The following is a 13,864-nucleotide window of genomic DNA, read 5'->3' on the forward strand; positions in this document are numbered from 1 at the left end:
AAGTTTTACAGGAACAAAGTTTGCGTCAACTAAGGTTAAGTTTATGTTTGCTAAAGTGTTTGAGTTTACTAAAGCTGAAAACTCTGCATTCGAATGAACAATAGGCAAACCAGCAGAGAAAGTGTTGTTTATACGCATGAGTATCTTTTGGTCATAGTAGTTTCTGTCGACATTCGAATAGCACTTTGAACCTAAGTTTGAAACAATATATAAAATAGGTGTACTTAAAGTCAATGGAACAGACAAACCTTGTATGACACCTTTTCCTGTTATAGGAAACTGTTGGTAGTAAAAACCAGATATAAGTTTTGTATTATAGCTCATATCGTTTATAGTAAACTCAGTCGGACATCCAAACATAATGAAACCTGCTCTAGTTGCAGCACATGTTACATCCGTCCTTAAAGTATTAAATAAGTCAACAAAAACCTGTTGGTGGTATATCTGAGTAAGTATCTTCAAAAGAAGTATTTTTACCATTCACAACAATAAAATCTTCTGGTGTCAAAAGAGCAAAACAGGCTTTAGTCGTCATCGTGTTTAAGGTCAGTTTACAATATCGTCCTTGAGGACTTTGTAAGTTTGTTGTTATAGAATTATATGACTCAGGGTTTTTAGTCGTAATAGTATAAACCACTATGTCTTCTGCCATTTACTTAGCAAGTAAATTTTAATGAAATGTTGTGGTCGTCAAATATTTTTATGACGTCTGGGAAACTATACTTTAAGTTCAACGTTTCACCTCCTTTCATAACGTATATCTTGTCAATGACATTATATGAAACACCACAGCAACTAATGTCGGGTTCTATTTCTTTGATGTTTATATCGTCTGCCTCTGTCAAAAGTTTCAATAGTTCTTTCAAAATTTCATGAGGTGCGATGACATATGAGTTCACTTTTACAGGGTTGTGTTCGACCAAGTTTAACATTATACTTAAAGCTTGACAAATCTTCTCCTGAGTTTGAAGTTTGTCTTTCAGTTGTTGGTAGTCGTTTCGAATATCTGCAACAGAACTTAAGTCTCTGCTAACTTCAGGATATGTTGGTTGTTCTTTTACAGGAACAATTGCTATACCATCTTCGTCTTCGTATGGTTTCCCCACTTCAACATCTCTGTCTTTGACATTGACAACAACACTTTGACTGTTTGTTTGAGTTGGTGAATTTAACTTCACATCTGCCACCGCCATTAAACCTTTTGAAACACTTACGCTTCTATTTTTCGGAAATGACATTTTACTTAGAATAAAAAGATGGACGTATTTGAGTATCTCTTCGAATTGAAGCAAAACAAAGTTTACACACACAAACAATACAAGTTCATTGACAGAGTAGTTCTTTACACAAACAATGGAAAATGTTATAGAATAGCAGTCTTTGCTGAACCAAAATATTTTCATAAAGCAAAGAAAGTTGGTATAACCGAGATGGTGAAAGTTCTTGAAGCAGACAAAAATATAACAACAAACTGACCGATATTTCTAAAGGTAAGTTTATAATACAATATTATATCAAAACTGGCGTACTGTCAATATTTGACGGAGAGAAGTCAGTTCAAGAACAACTTACTGACCTGCTGCCAAAATCTGCTCGATGGAAGCTGTCGTTATGCCAATCTGAGGAGCCCAGCAGGTTTCATCATCGAACGAATCTTCAAAAGAGCATCTTCTGTGAAAAGTGCTATTGGTTTTGTAAACTTCTTTGCTCTCAGTTCATCTGGACCGTCTCTGTCACCAGTATATTGTATTTGAACTGTACCAACAGTTGAAATACCACCCATAAAGTCTTCTGAGTCAGCAAATGGAATGCCAAGCCAAAGTTTGAACGGTCTCCATTTGTATATTGAGTTTTTTTGACCTCCTGTATGAGTTCCATACTTTCACATATGGCATAATAGAACTTTGCATTTCAGGGTTAATGTTGTTGTGAAGTTGTTGTTAAAGTTCATAGCATCTAATGTCAAGTTGTATGACCTCATATCCTCAACTGTAGAATATTCTTCTCTTGGATAGTATTTGCCATCTATGTTTATATGGTATTTAATACCAGGGTTGTAGAAGCAAGAATAGTCATTTATAGTTCGTCTGAACAGTACAAACATAGTATCTGCATGTTTCATTGCAGTTGTTAAAGCAATATCTGTTCTTGCACCTGGGTCAGCACTTTTTTCCAACTTCACCTGCAAAGTCTTTGACAGATATTTTGTATAGGGAACATAAGTGGAACTGCAATATATTTGGCAGCTAAAGCATTTGAAATATCTGGGTCCAACATATAGACTGCAAGTCTCTTTCTATTCTCTTGCATTCAAATTTTTCGCATGTAAACTTAACTGGGTCCCAAGCAGTTCCAGCAGCATTGAAATAATAGTTTACTTCATTGTTGAAGTTTGAGAAACCAAAGTCTAAGTCAACTTTGTCTTTGCAAAATTCGGCGAATGACGTTTGATTTGTTCCCTTTACGTCTGTAAGAGTGAATGGGTCTTGTGTTGGTGCAATGACTAAGTTATTTTTGCTTGGGGTGAGTTCGATAGAAATTTTTCCTGCCCAGTTTGGCAAGTATCTTAAAAACCTGAAGATGAGGAAAGATGACAAAGGAACTCTAAGTTTCAGTTTTACTTTGGTTACTGCTGCTGCAGTTTGTCCAGAAAGGTTAACATAAACTCCTGGAACGTTAGGGTCAAGTCTTCTTATTTTCTCAATAGTTGCATACTGGTCTGTTTGTTCTCTAGCTTGTGGTTGTACTGAGTTTCTCAAAGCGAACCATTCATAGTTTGCCCATGTTACTGTTTGAACTAAGTCAGAGTTAGAATATATCTTATATCCATGAAAACTTCTGGAGCATATTGGTATCCGACATAGAAAATTCCATTGCAACCTTTCTTGTCAGACAACTTGGCAGAAGGTTTTATTTCAATGTCTTGTTCCACGTATAAGAAAGAGTTGTCAATAGAAATTATATGAAACCTGTCGCAAGCAATATCTACTGTTGTTGAAGAACCTTCTCCAAACTCACCTACGTTTCCATAAGAAACAGCAGTTGTATATTCGTAAGTTCCAGGAACTATTTCTGACCTTCTAATGGCATTGTCGCATTCGTTATACCATTCGGAAACATTTCCATTCATAGCATCCAAAACTGTTGGCGTTATATTCTGAGCGGCGTACATTTCATATGAGTAAAAATATAGAATAGTTGGATTTATATGTCATAATAGAACCCACTCCGACCAAGCTTTACTTTCTTCCTGACTGAGTTTTTAACTCTTCTTTTTCCTTCATTGCCCTCTGCTTGAAGTTGTTGCATCTTTGCATTATGTTCATCTAGTATGTTGCAAATTTCCCATGTCCTTTTTGCCTTTTGGCTCTGGTCGCCCATCTCAGGTAACCTATATCCTAGAAAGAGTTTGTCATAGTCTGTATTTGAGTCTTCGCGTATTGTTTGCATGACTCTTTCCTGAGTTTCCGGTTCAAGCTCTTCAAACAGTGCCTGTCCATATGGAATATGCTCGTTTCCAAATATATGTTTTTGTAGCCATTCTGGTTTTCTTTCCATGTTACCAACTATATCTTTTGTGAATGGGAAAGCTTCTACCCAATCTTTCAGTCTTGCGTCGTTTATTTCTGTAGTTGGTTTTATTTTGTCAAGGAACATGTTTTTCAATACTAACATTTCATTTGGTACTGTCCATTTGAGTTTTCTTAAATATTCATCCCTTCTCGGTTCATTGTCTGCAAAGTAAGTTTTTATGACATTTTGTAAACTTTCGTTTGCAAGGTCATGTACAATAGGTTCTCTTCCTTCTCTGTCCATAACTTTCTTTCTAAACTCTTCACCAAATATACCATCTCTATGGTTCTGTGTAGTTCTTTGAGATAAATGTTCTAGAACGTCAGGTGTTATATTTCCATCAGCCATGTTCATTTCATACTGGTCCAAAATATCTGCATCTTTCATATCTTTCAATGGCATTAAAGCCGCGCTTAAAATACCAGCTATATCTGGTTCACCATTGACTTCCATTGCGTCTACAACTTCTTGGAATTGAGGTTGTAAGTTTATGAACCACCTATCCGGGTTAGCTTTATGACCCCATCTCATTGTAGTTCCATCGTCTGCAGAAACAAAAGTAGGTTTGTTTCCATCTTGGTTAGGTTCTGAATGAACTTTAAACAATGTTTCATTTCTATATGTTTTCTTGAAATTTAACCTTTTATTTTCACCGAGTTCATCCGAAGATTGAACGTTAAATGCTCGTAAGTAAAAAGGGTTGTTGTATTTGTGTACATTTTCTTTCAGTGCTTCCATTCTATGCTGAATATTTTCATCTGGTGCTGGAGTCTTTTGTATGTCGGCAAACATTTTTCGATATTCTTCTACTATGTCAGCCGAATTTTTTTTAGACTCTTGGAAATATTCCATATTCTCCGCATACTCTTGTTGAGGGTCAAGATTTTTCGGCTGTTCCAAATCTTCATCTAGTTCTGTGAAGTTAGTTTCCAAAGGAAGGACTTGTTCGTTTCCTTCAGGCTCTTCTAGCTGTTGTTGCTGAACTATTTCTTCCATGTCTGGTTGTATCTGAACTTCTTCCTGTGGAGTTTCTTGTACCTCATCTGCTGGCATTTCATATATTCCGAGACCGTTTTCAACAATTTCCCTATCTACGTCATCCGCATTCATAAGCTTTTGTTCTTTCGTTCCGTCTCTATTTTTTACGCGTTTCATGACGAAAGTTGAATTGTCATTTAGCTCTGACATCAAATATCTCGGAGTAAATTCATCCATGTCATTTGGATGATATGCTATTAAATCATATCCCTTAGCGAGCTTGTATTTTCCAGGTTTGAGATTATATCCGTTTTGGTGCTGAGCCATAAAGCTAAATAGGTTCGGGTCAGTATTTCCATCCTTGAACTTTCTAATAGCTTCTTTATATCTGTCACTAAAGTCAACAGTATCTGGGAAACCACACTCTTCTTTAAGCATTTTTAAGAATTCTTGGTTTCCTTGTTCTCTACTTCTTTTATGTCCTTGCTCTGTTTGTGGTTGTTGTTGTGCAGGGTTTTGAACTGTTGGTTGCTGTGCTGGTTGTTGTGCTGGATTTTGAACTGTTGGTTGTTGTGTTGGTTGTTGTTGTTGTTGTTGTGCAGGGTTTTGAACTGTTGGTTGTTGTGTTGGTTTTGGTGCATGCCTGTGTCTATGTCCATGTGACGATGTAAATGTTTTAGGTAGTCCTGGTGCAGGTGCTTCTCTTGGAGGGTTTGGTGGTATATAAGTTCCACCAGCTGGCACATATGTTCCATCTGCAGCGTAATGTCCTACCTGACTTTTCGTTTTTAAGAAAGCATTTACTAGGTCTGTTTTGGTCTGTTGTAACTCTTTTTCTTGACTTTTCACAACAGTTGCTCTAACGGCGTCATAGGCACTTTGAACTGCCTGTCTCGTTTGCTGCATCTGTTATTTTCGTCATATTTTGTGCTACTTCTTTTAACTCTTTGTCGAAACCTTCAGACTTCAGTTTCTTTCCAGATGAGAAGTCGTTCACTTGTTTCACCTTACTATGAAGAGCTTCGAAGGCGTTCTTAAAGTCAGCATTTGTTAAAGCTTCATTTGAACTGTCTTCATCCGCTTGTATTTTTGTCCTTATTGACCCTATGAGTTGGGCTGCTTTAGCGTTGGCTTGGGCATCTAACCAGTCATTGTTAGCTTTTATATATTCTGCGCTTTTCATTGCCTTTTGCATGGCTGCGTCGTTATTTTTACTTTCTTGTGCTAAGTTTTCATACTGTACGGTTTGGTTTTGCAACTGTAAAAGTTTTCTGCCTTTACATTTGCTTCAACTTCTTTTTTATACTCATCGCTATCCATATATGTCTTCAGGGCTTTTTGTTTTATCTCTTCATCTTTCAGTACTTTATATTGAGTAGTATGGTTTTTCAAATTTATGACATCTTGTTCCATTTTTGCTACTTCTGTTGCTTTTTCTGACACTTTTTTCGCATATTCCTCTGTACTTAGTTCTTTCAGTTGTTCTTCTTTCTTCTTTTTCTCTACGTTTAACTCATTGAGTTTCTTTGTGTGTCTGTCATATTCTAGTTTCTTTTCGTTTTCACTTATTTGCTTCTGTATGTCTATGTTTGACTTTTTGACATCTGATATTTGATTTTTGAGTGAACTCAAATTCATTTGACTTTGAGGGTTATAGGCTGTTCCGTCTGCAGCTCCACCATAGCCTGCCATTTTCGCTAAAAGTGCCGCTCTTAAACCTCCACTCTGTGCACCAAGAACTCGGTTTAAAAGCATAGGATTGCTTGACATTTGTTGCAACATAGTGGGGTCATTCAGCATTTGTTGTTGCAACTGTTGTTGTGGTGTCAGTTTTACTATTGGATGTTTCAATGCTCTCTTCCTCTTACGTATATTCTTACGTAGCTTACGTGGCATTTTAAGTGAAGTTAAAAAGCGGTTTTTGACAGATGTTTATATGACACTTTTTGTTCAGCACAAAAAACTACTCGGTCAAACTGTTGTCAGTTTTGTAAAATAACCGTCTTATCTCATTCTATAAGGGGGAAAAGGCTTCTCAAAGTATACTTCCTTGGAACGCCTGTAACTTTTCCTGTAGCGACGATAGACCCTTACTTGTCCGGACAAAGTTATACTAAACATCTTCAGGGCTAGAGGGCACGAAGTGCCTGGAGGCCCCACTACCTTTTTTTTTTTTTTTTTTTTTTTTTTTTCCATCCTCTAAAATTCGATAATCTATTTTATCTGGTTTTACTTGTTGGGTCATTTATGTAAGAATAAAAAAATAAATTATTTTAAAAATAACTTTAATTTTTTTAATGGTTTATAAATAAATATATTTTAATGCATCGTCTATATATAGATGTAACAAAAAAAGTCACAAAACCCATCATATCCTACTACTTCAATGAGCAATTTTTTTATTCGTCTTCCAATCGATATCGTATTCTTCGTTCTTTTTCAATAAGAAAAATGTCTTAGAATATCGGCGTTCTGTATCAAATTTGAGCATTCAGATTTTGACATTATCATGATACAGTCATTACATGTGCAATATCAATGCAGCAAACCAAAATTCACCTAGTCTATCGCTATTTCATTCTGATTCCAAGAAATTTTTTTTTTCAAAAAATCATGTCAGGTTCAACGCAACCAGCCAATGAAATTGAATGCTCTTTTTGCAATATTAAGTTAATTGATGCATTTGAGTACCCAAGCCAAGCTTCAAAACTTATTTGGGACGTCAACTCAGAAAATATTTTACAGGCATCATCTCAAATTATAGACTTTATTAATACCAACAAGATACCCATCAAAATGGCAATTTATTTGATTGATATTATTTCACAACTTCGTGAAAAAAATATTAAATTATTGGCAGATCTTTACCAAGCGATATCAAATAAATTCTCATGCACCATTCAACCGAGGAATGAGAAATTAACATCGTTGTTACATTATAGAGGTTTCAAATTTGCAAACTTCAGACCGAAAATGAAAGAAGAAGATATTATCAACGTCTATTCAATAGATTCTGCATTACACTATATTGCATATGATAAAGTTGATGAACTCAAGATCAAATTCCCATATCTTGACATTGCTCGTGAAATCAATGAAATCACACCACTTGATTGCGCTATTAAATACGGATCAGAATTGTGTTTCAATTACTTTAAGAATTTAGGCGCCAAATACACTGATAAGTCCGAATTATATGCTGTTCAAGGCGGAAACACAAACATTTTTATGCAAATGATTGAAGATAAGAAATCATTTAACTATCGTCAATATGAAATTGCTGAGTACCTTAAATCAAACTTCAGACAAAATCCTGATTCAATTGCAGAGAGCATGTTTTTCGGAAACTATGATGTTGCATCTTATTTACTTTCTAATGGTGGAAATATAAACAAACTTTACATTATCTTTCATATCATATTTATCATTATTTTATTACATCCTTTTTATTCTCATATTTATCATTGTTTTATTACATTCTTTTTCATCTCATGTTCATCATTGCTTTATGATATTCTCTTTCATTTTATATTTATTATTGTTTCATGAAATTCTAATTGTTTTCATATTTATCATTATTTTATCACATTACCTTTCTTTTCATACAATTCTCTTTATTTTAATGTTTATCATTGTTTTATACAATTTACTTTCATTTCATATTTATAATTGCTTTACAAAATTCTCTTTCTTGTAACATTTATCATTGCTTTATGTTGTTCACTTTCAATTCATATTTATCATTGCTTTATTCAATTCTCTTGATATTAATGAATCCACTATCAGCATTGCAGCCAGAGCAAATTCAACACAAATTATCAAATTCTTAATTGAACATGGTTCTGATGTCAACATGAAGCTTATTTATCATTTCTTTATGATTTTCTCTTTCTTTTCATGTCTATCATTATTTCAAGATATTCTTTATCTTTTCATATTTATCATTGTTTTACAAAATTCCATTTCTTTTCATGTTTATCAATGCTTTATGATATACAATTTCATTTCATATTTATCACTGCTTTATACAATTCTCTTTCTTTTCATATTTATCGTTGTTTTATCCCATTCTCTTTCTTTTCATATTTTTCATTATTTCACAACATCTCATTTCTATTCATGTTTATCATTGTTATAAAGAATTAATTTTCATTTCATATTTATCGATGGTTTATGTAATTCTCTTTCCTTTAATATTAATCATTGTTTATTTGGGTTCTCCTTATTTTAATATTATTCACTTTCATTTCATATTCTTCATTATTTTATGATATTCTCACAAAATTAATAAATGCCCTCTTAGCATTGCAATCAAAGAGAATTCAACAGAAGCTGTCAAATTCTTAGTTGAACATGGTGCTGATGTTAACATGAGTCTTGTTCACTTTCTTTTCATATTTATCTTTGTTTTATACAATTCTCTTTCTTATCATATTTATCATCTATTTATTACATTCTCTTTCTTTTCATATTTTTCATTGCTTTATACAATTCTCTCTCTTTTCATGTTTATTGTTGTTTTATACAATTCACTTTCTTTTTACAAAATTCTCTTTCATGTAACATTTATCATTGTTATATACAATTCTTTCAATATTAATGAATGCCCTCTTAGTATTGCAAGGAAAGCAAATTCACAAGAAATTGTCAAATATTTAACTGCACATGGTGCCAGGATTATTGATTAAAATTTTCAAAGTGATTCTATTGAGAAAAATAAGGATCACTCTGAGATGAGGAAAAACGTAAACAATTTTAATTCACTCAATTTTCACTTTTTTCCCCTCCTCATTACCTTCAGCTTTTCATTCTGTCTTTTAAAGCCAATAAGCCAGCCTTCGACCTTAATATATATGTTACAAACACCTTTTAAATTATATATGTTTGTATAAACATTTATTCGTATAAAAAATTCCGGTACGGGGAGTTGAACCCCGATCTTGTGGATGAAAACCACACGTCCTAACCGCTGAACGATACCGGAATTACATATTTAGTCTAATATAAGTTCTCCTGATGAATAAAATCCACTTTTATCCACCTTTCTACTGTATTAGAAAAATAAGAACTAAAACTTGTAAAATAAGACTTACCAATCAAATTAAATTATTAATATATGAATAGTAAAAATATCGGGTTAAAGAAGCGAAAAAGTTGACAGCAGAATTGGATTGAAAGAAATGAAGGTTTAATTTAAAATAATAATATTATGTATAACATTATGATACTATGAATGTAAAAAAACGCAAATATCGTAAAAAAGAAGTACGTTATATTGAAAAGTTATATTACTTAATTTTAACAATTGTTACTCTGTAGATAGATAAAATTAAGCCTAATTTTATCAATTGGTTTGATAAATTATAATTATTGTTTTAATATGAATAAACTGGTTGTCAACAGTTATTTTCATGTAAAATAGTTCACACCTTAATTCAAACGAAATTGAATACGAATCAAATTTTCAAATCATTTCAAATTATAACAAATTGAGAAGAATTACAGTTAGGATTTTAGCATCAATGCATAATTCCAATGTAAAATTTAATTAAAATTCAGACTGTTGTAAAATTGAGTGAAGAATATTTAAAAGTGAATTCAATATCATGAAATTTAAAATTCAAAGATCAGTTTCGTACAGTGTGAATATGGAAAACGAAAAAACGCATAGACAAAAGTTCACAGCAGAAGAAGATGAGAGACTAACACTTCTTGTTAAAGAGTTCGGAACAGGTTCTTGGAAAAAAATTGCGCAATTAATGAAAACCCGATCAACAAGGCAATGTAGAGAAAGATACTTGAATTACCTAAGTCCTGAATTAAAAAATGGGCCGTGGTCATCACAAGAAGATCAATATTTGCTCAAGCTTGTTAAAGAAATGGGCCCGTGTTGGTCAAAAATAACGAAATTTTTCCCTACTCGTTCTGACGTGAATGTTAAAAATAGGTATTCTTTTCATGTTTCAAAGGGAAGAGCTCCATCGTTAAAAAAGCTCAAACCGAAAATTGAAAAAATTAAAAAGAAAGGGAAAATAAAACTTGTTTGGATCAGTCCAATGTTCAGTTCCTAGCTAATATGTATGAAGACACCACAGCGGCGTGGACAGAAAAATTCTTTTCTTCGGATATATTCAATATTGACTGGCAGCTTGAAGGCTATGAACTTTAATGTAATTAGTTATTTTTATGAGGTAAATATCTATGTTATTTTCTATAGTTGATTTTTTTGAAAATATTGAATTAGATGAAAATAAGCAATAAAGCTCAATTCTCTGTTTGGAAACTGTTAGATCATAATATTGTTTATTAGTTTTTCTTATTGCTTGAGAAAGTAATTTGATTACCAAGAATATGAAATATCTTGACGAATCGAACTGATATTTCACCTTGGTTCATATTTCTTAGATGAGAAACACAATCTGAAATTAAGCATGTTGAATAAAGTACTCACAAAATCTAGATTGAGAGGCGGTCAATGACTTTTGAGGGGAAATTAACGCATGGAATTTAATATTATTTAGGTTGATATTCTTGCTTATTATTTCAGAAAAAAATCTTAAAAATTTCAATATGAAAATTGAAAGCAATTCAAAAAAATTGCTAACATGTAAATTTTAATATCCTATGCATAATTTCATATTTTGAACATTTTTTATTTTGCGAATTTAATATAATTTATAAAATATAATACGTATATATATTTAAAATACACTAAATTTAATTGTTAATTGACGTTTTTGGGAATGAATTTTATCAAAACATGCCTGAATCCGAAAATTTGAAAGAACGAATTACACAATCATATATGTAGAATTCAAAATACAAACTTAAAGATTGTATACGTTTAAAATTATTCAGATTGTGTTTGATTTCCACTCATTCTGTTTCTTTTGAACTCTAACACTAACATTTCATGATGATTACATGATCCATTTATACATGGTTGAATTGTTCCAGATTCTACCAGAAAATGAAAGAACATCATTAAATGGTTACAGAATTACGATGGCGAATATCGGAATTATTTTAGGTGCTGCATTGTTCGCAATCTTAGCCGATGGTGAAGAAAGTGCATTGTATCCTCGTCTACATTCCGTTCCTAAAGCGTATGGTATCAGTGGACTGATCTTTGGCCTTGCAAGTTCGATTTTTATGTTTTTATCAGGACTTTTTGTCAAAGAAAGATGCGCTGAGAACAATAAGTCAACGAAATCTGTATTTCAAACACTCAAAGAATTGTTTACTATCAAGGAATTCGTCAATTCTACTTGCTGGTATATTCTTTCGATGGTTGGATTCGATATTATTATGTTGGTCTTTATGTTCTACGTTAATGATGCATTAAAATTCGGTGGTGGTACAATGGCAATGATTTTTGTCGCTATTCCGTTGATTAGTGCTATTGTTTCTGCTGCATTTTGGGTATGGCTATCTGAAAAGTTGTCTAAATCAACAACCTTCATCATATCTGCCGTATACATGTTTGTTGTATTATTCTTTGCTATATTCTTACCAGAGAAAACTGTTTGGTCGATTGTATTATTGACAATTTTTGCTGGATTAGGTCTAAGTGCAATTCAAATTCTCCCTTACGCAGCTCTCCCTGATGTAGTTGAGATCGACGAATACAAGTTTGGTGAAAGAAGAGAGGGTATATACTATGGTATAATTTTGTTTATGTATAAGGTTTGTAGCGGCGTGACGATTTCTATCGTTTCCGCAGTTCTTGGTGCTTTTGGTTATAAGGAAAGCAATAACGGCCAACAAGTGGAACAAACGAAGAAAGCTTTGATGGCTGTTAGAATTGTTATGGGTTTGGTTCCTGGCGTTTTTTATTTATTCGCAATTATTCCTTCATTGCGCGGAAGAATTTCAAGAGAAGAATTTGCAAAGATCAAACAACAACTAGAAGAAAAGCATGCTAATCAGAATGCTCTTCATGAATCAAGTTCTAACTCTGAAAATTCAAATGGCGATAAGGCAGAGAATAACAATACAACTCCTTAAGACTTTATAATTATTTGTTCTTTTACATATAAAGTACTATCTTTCCTAATATATATGTATTTTTTACGCTTTTTAAAACATAAATTAGATATTTTGAACGAATATTCTCATATGCATATTGAAATTTACTTCATTAATCATTATGAAGAAAATATGACCTATGAAATGAATCAAATTCTTTGATAATGTTAATGAAGAACAAATAGATTTTCATTATACATATATGAGAAAAAATGAACTGTATAATGCTGCCATTGATCCTATTGTAATGTGATATATAAACTAGAGAAGAGATAGATGTATTATCAAAAAAAGAATTATTATAACATGAGTAATATGATGTTCTCATTATGTGAGTAGCATGTGATAGGATAATAAATGAATTTTATGAGGATTAAAAAGATTTTTGAACCGATGACATATTAAAAATATGACCAGATGAATGAAAAAGAGAAATGTAAGTGATAAAAATTTAATATAAGCCAATGAGATGTAAGAATTAGAAGTTATAATTTTTTTGTAGTTTCGGCCGATGGAAGTAGTAGGATAGGATGGGTTGTGTGACTTTTTTTGTAAACGTAAGAATTCATACAATATCGAGCGATTTTGTATCATTTTTTTTAACATATGAAGTAAAAAATGTATGATTCTTACGGTTTTTATTCTTACGTTTTTGAATAAATCAAGATTTAAAAAATTTTCAAAATTGTAAGACATTTACACTCAGCCCAAACATAAACACATTTTAAAAAATTAACATTAATTTTAAAATAATTTTTTTATCTTTTATAAAAGAAGCTATATATATAGATGATGTCAGATATTCCGCGATTAATTAAACATTGTTTAAATCCTGAATGGAATCAATGGAGTCATAATCAAAGACCTCATAAACGAGTAAAAGAAATTAGAAATAATTATTTTCATGAATAAAAGATTCACTACCATAATGAAATAAAAAAAATAAACTTTAAAAATTCATGTCTTACATTTTTGAATAATTTATTTTTAATTCGTATGAAATGAGCGTCAAAACTAACAACGTTAAAAAATTAGGATTCACAAACGAGGAAATAAAGGATATATTAGATGAGGTAGGTTATGAAGTTAATAAATATTATTTAAGAAATTGTCAAAAATTTGCCGAGTTATTAAATGATTTAGATTATGATGGAAAAATGAATAAAGATGATGTTATAAATTTCTTATATCCCACATCTGAAGAAGAAAAACCTAAAGAACCTGATGTTTTCCCTGAATATTATGAAGAACGGATTAAAGATGATGAATACGATGAAATTGAAAG

The 13,864-nt window shown here is 32.2% G+C and overlaps 3 protein-coding genes, 1 non-coding gene and 2 pseudogenes across 6 annotated transcripts, besides 3 other annotated features; 3 read left to right on the plus strand and 3 right to left on the minus strand.

The window, feature by feature from the left end:
• Positions 1-6,743: part of a mobile genetic element that runs on past the window's edge.
• On the minus strand, positions 3,205-4,104 carry TVAGG3_0294370 (protein of unknown function, DUF4106 family; the record flags this gene model as incomplete). Its single annotated transcript, XM_051229216.1, has 1 exon — positions 3,205-4,104. One exon carries the CDS (start codon positions 4,102-4,104, stop codon positions 3,205-3,207), a length of 900 nt encoding a protein of 299 aa, XP_051098946.1.
• On the minus strand, positions 4,961-6,447 carry TVAGG3_0294380 (annotated as a pseudogene). The gene has a single exon. A coding segment is annotated over exon 1 (1,487 nt).
• Positions 6,660-6,743: a terminal%2Cinverted (terminal inverted repeat of Maverick-3 transposon ID:TVAGG3_0294230).
• A 414-nt stretch (positions 6,744-7,157) lies between these two features.
• TVAGG3_0294390 (protein ubiquitination) lies at positions 7,158-8,100 on the plus strand (the record flags this gene model as incomplete). The annotated part of the gene is made up of 1 exon (XM_001300040.1): positions 7,165-8,100. The coding sequence occupies one exon, from the start codon at positions 7,165-7,167 to the stop codon at positions 8,098-8,100; it is 936 nt and encodes a 311-aa protein (XP_001300041.1).
• Positions 8,101-9,463: 1,363 nt separating this feature from the next.
• On the minus strand, positions 9,464-9,535 carry TVAGG3_0294400. Its single transcript has one exon. It is a non-coding gene; the product is annotated as a tRNA-Glu (tRNA).
• A 597-nt stretch (positions 9,536-10,132) lies between these two features.
• On the plus strand, positions 10,133-10,720 carry TVAGG3_0294410 (annotated as a pseudogene). The gene has a single exon: positions 10,158-10,720. A coding segment is annotated over exon 1 (563 nt).
• A 459-nt stretch (positions 10,721-11,179) lies between these two features.
• Positions 11,180-12,687, plus strand: TVAGG3_0294420 (MFS/sugar transport protein family; the record flags this gene model as incomplete). The annotated part of the gene is made up of 1 exon (XM_001298540.2): positions 11,557-12,558. One exon carries the CDS (start codon positions 11,557-11,559, stop codon positions 12,556-12,558), a length of 1,002 nt encoding a protein of 333 aa, XP_001298541.2.
• Positions 12,688-13,544: 857 nt separating this feature from the next.
• Positions 13,545-13,864: part of a mobile genetic element that runs on past the window's edge.

Source organism: Trichomonas vaginalis, chromosome V, assembly GCF_026262505.1.
Source record: "Trichomonas vaginalis G3 chromosome V, whole genome shotgun sequence".
NCBI lineage: Eukaryota > Parabasalia > Trichomonadida > Trichomonadidae > Trichomonas > Trichomonas vaginalis.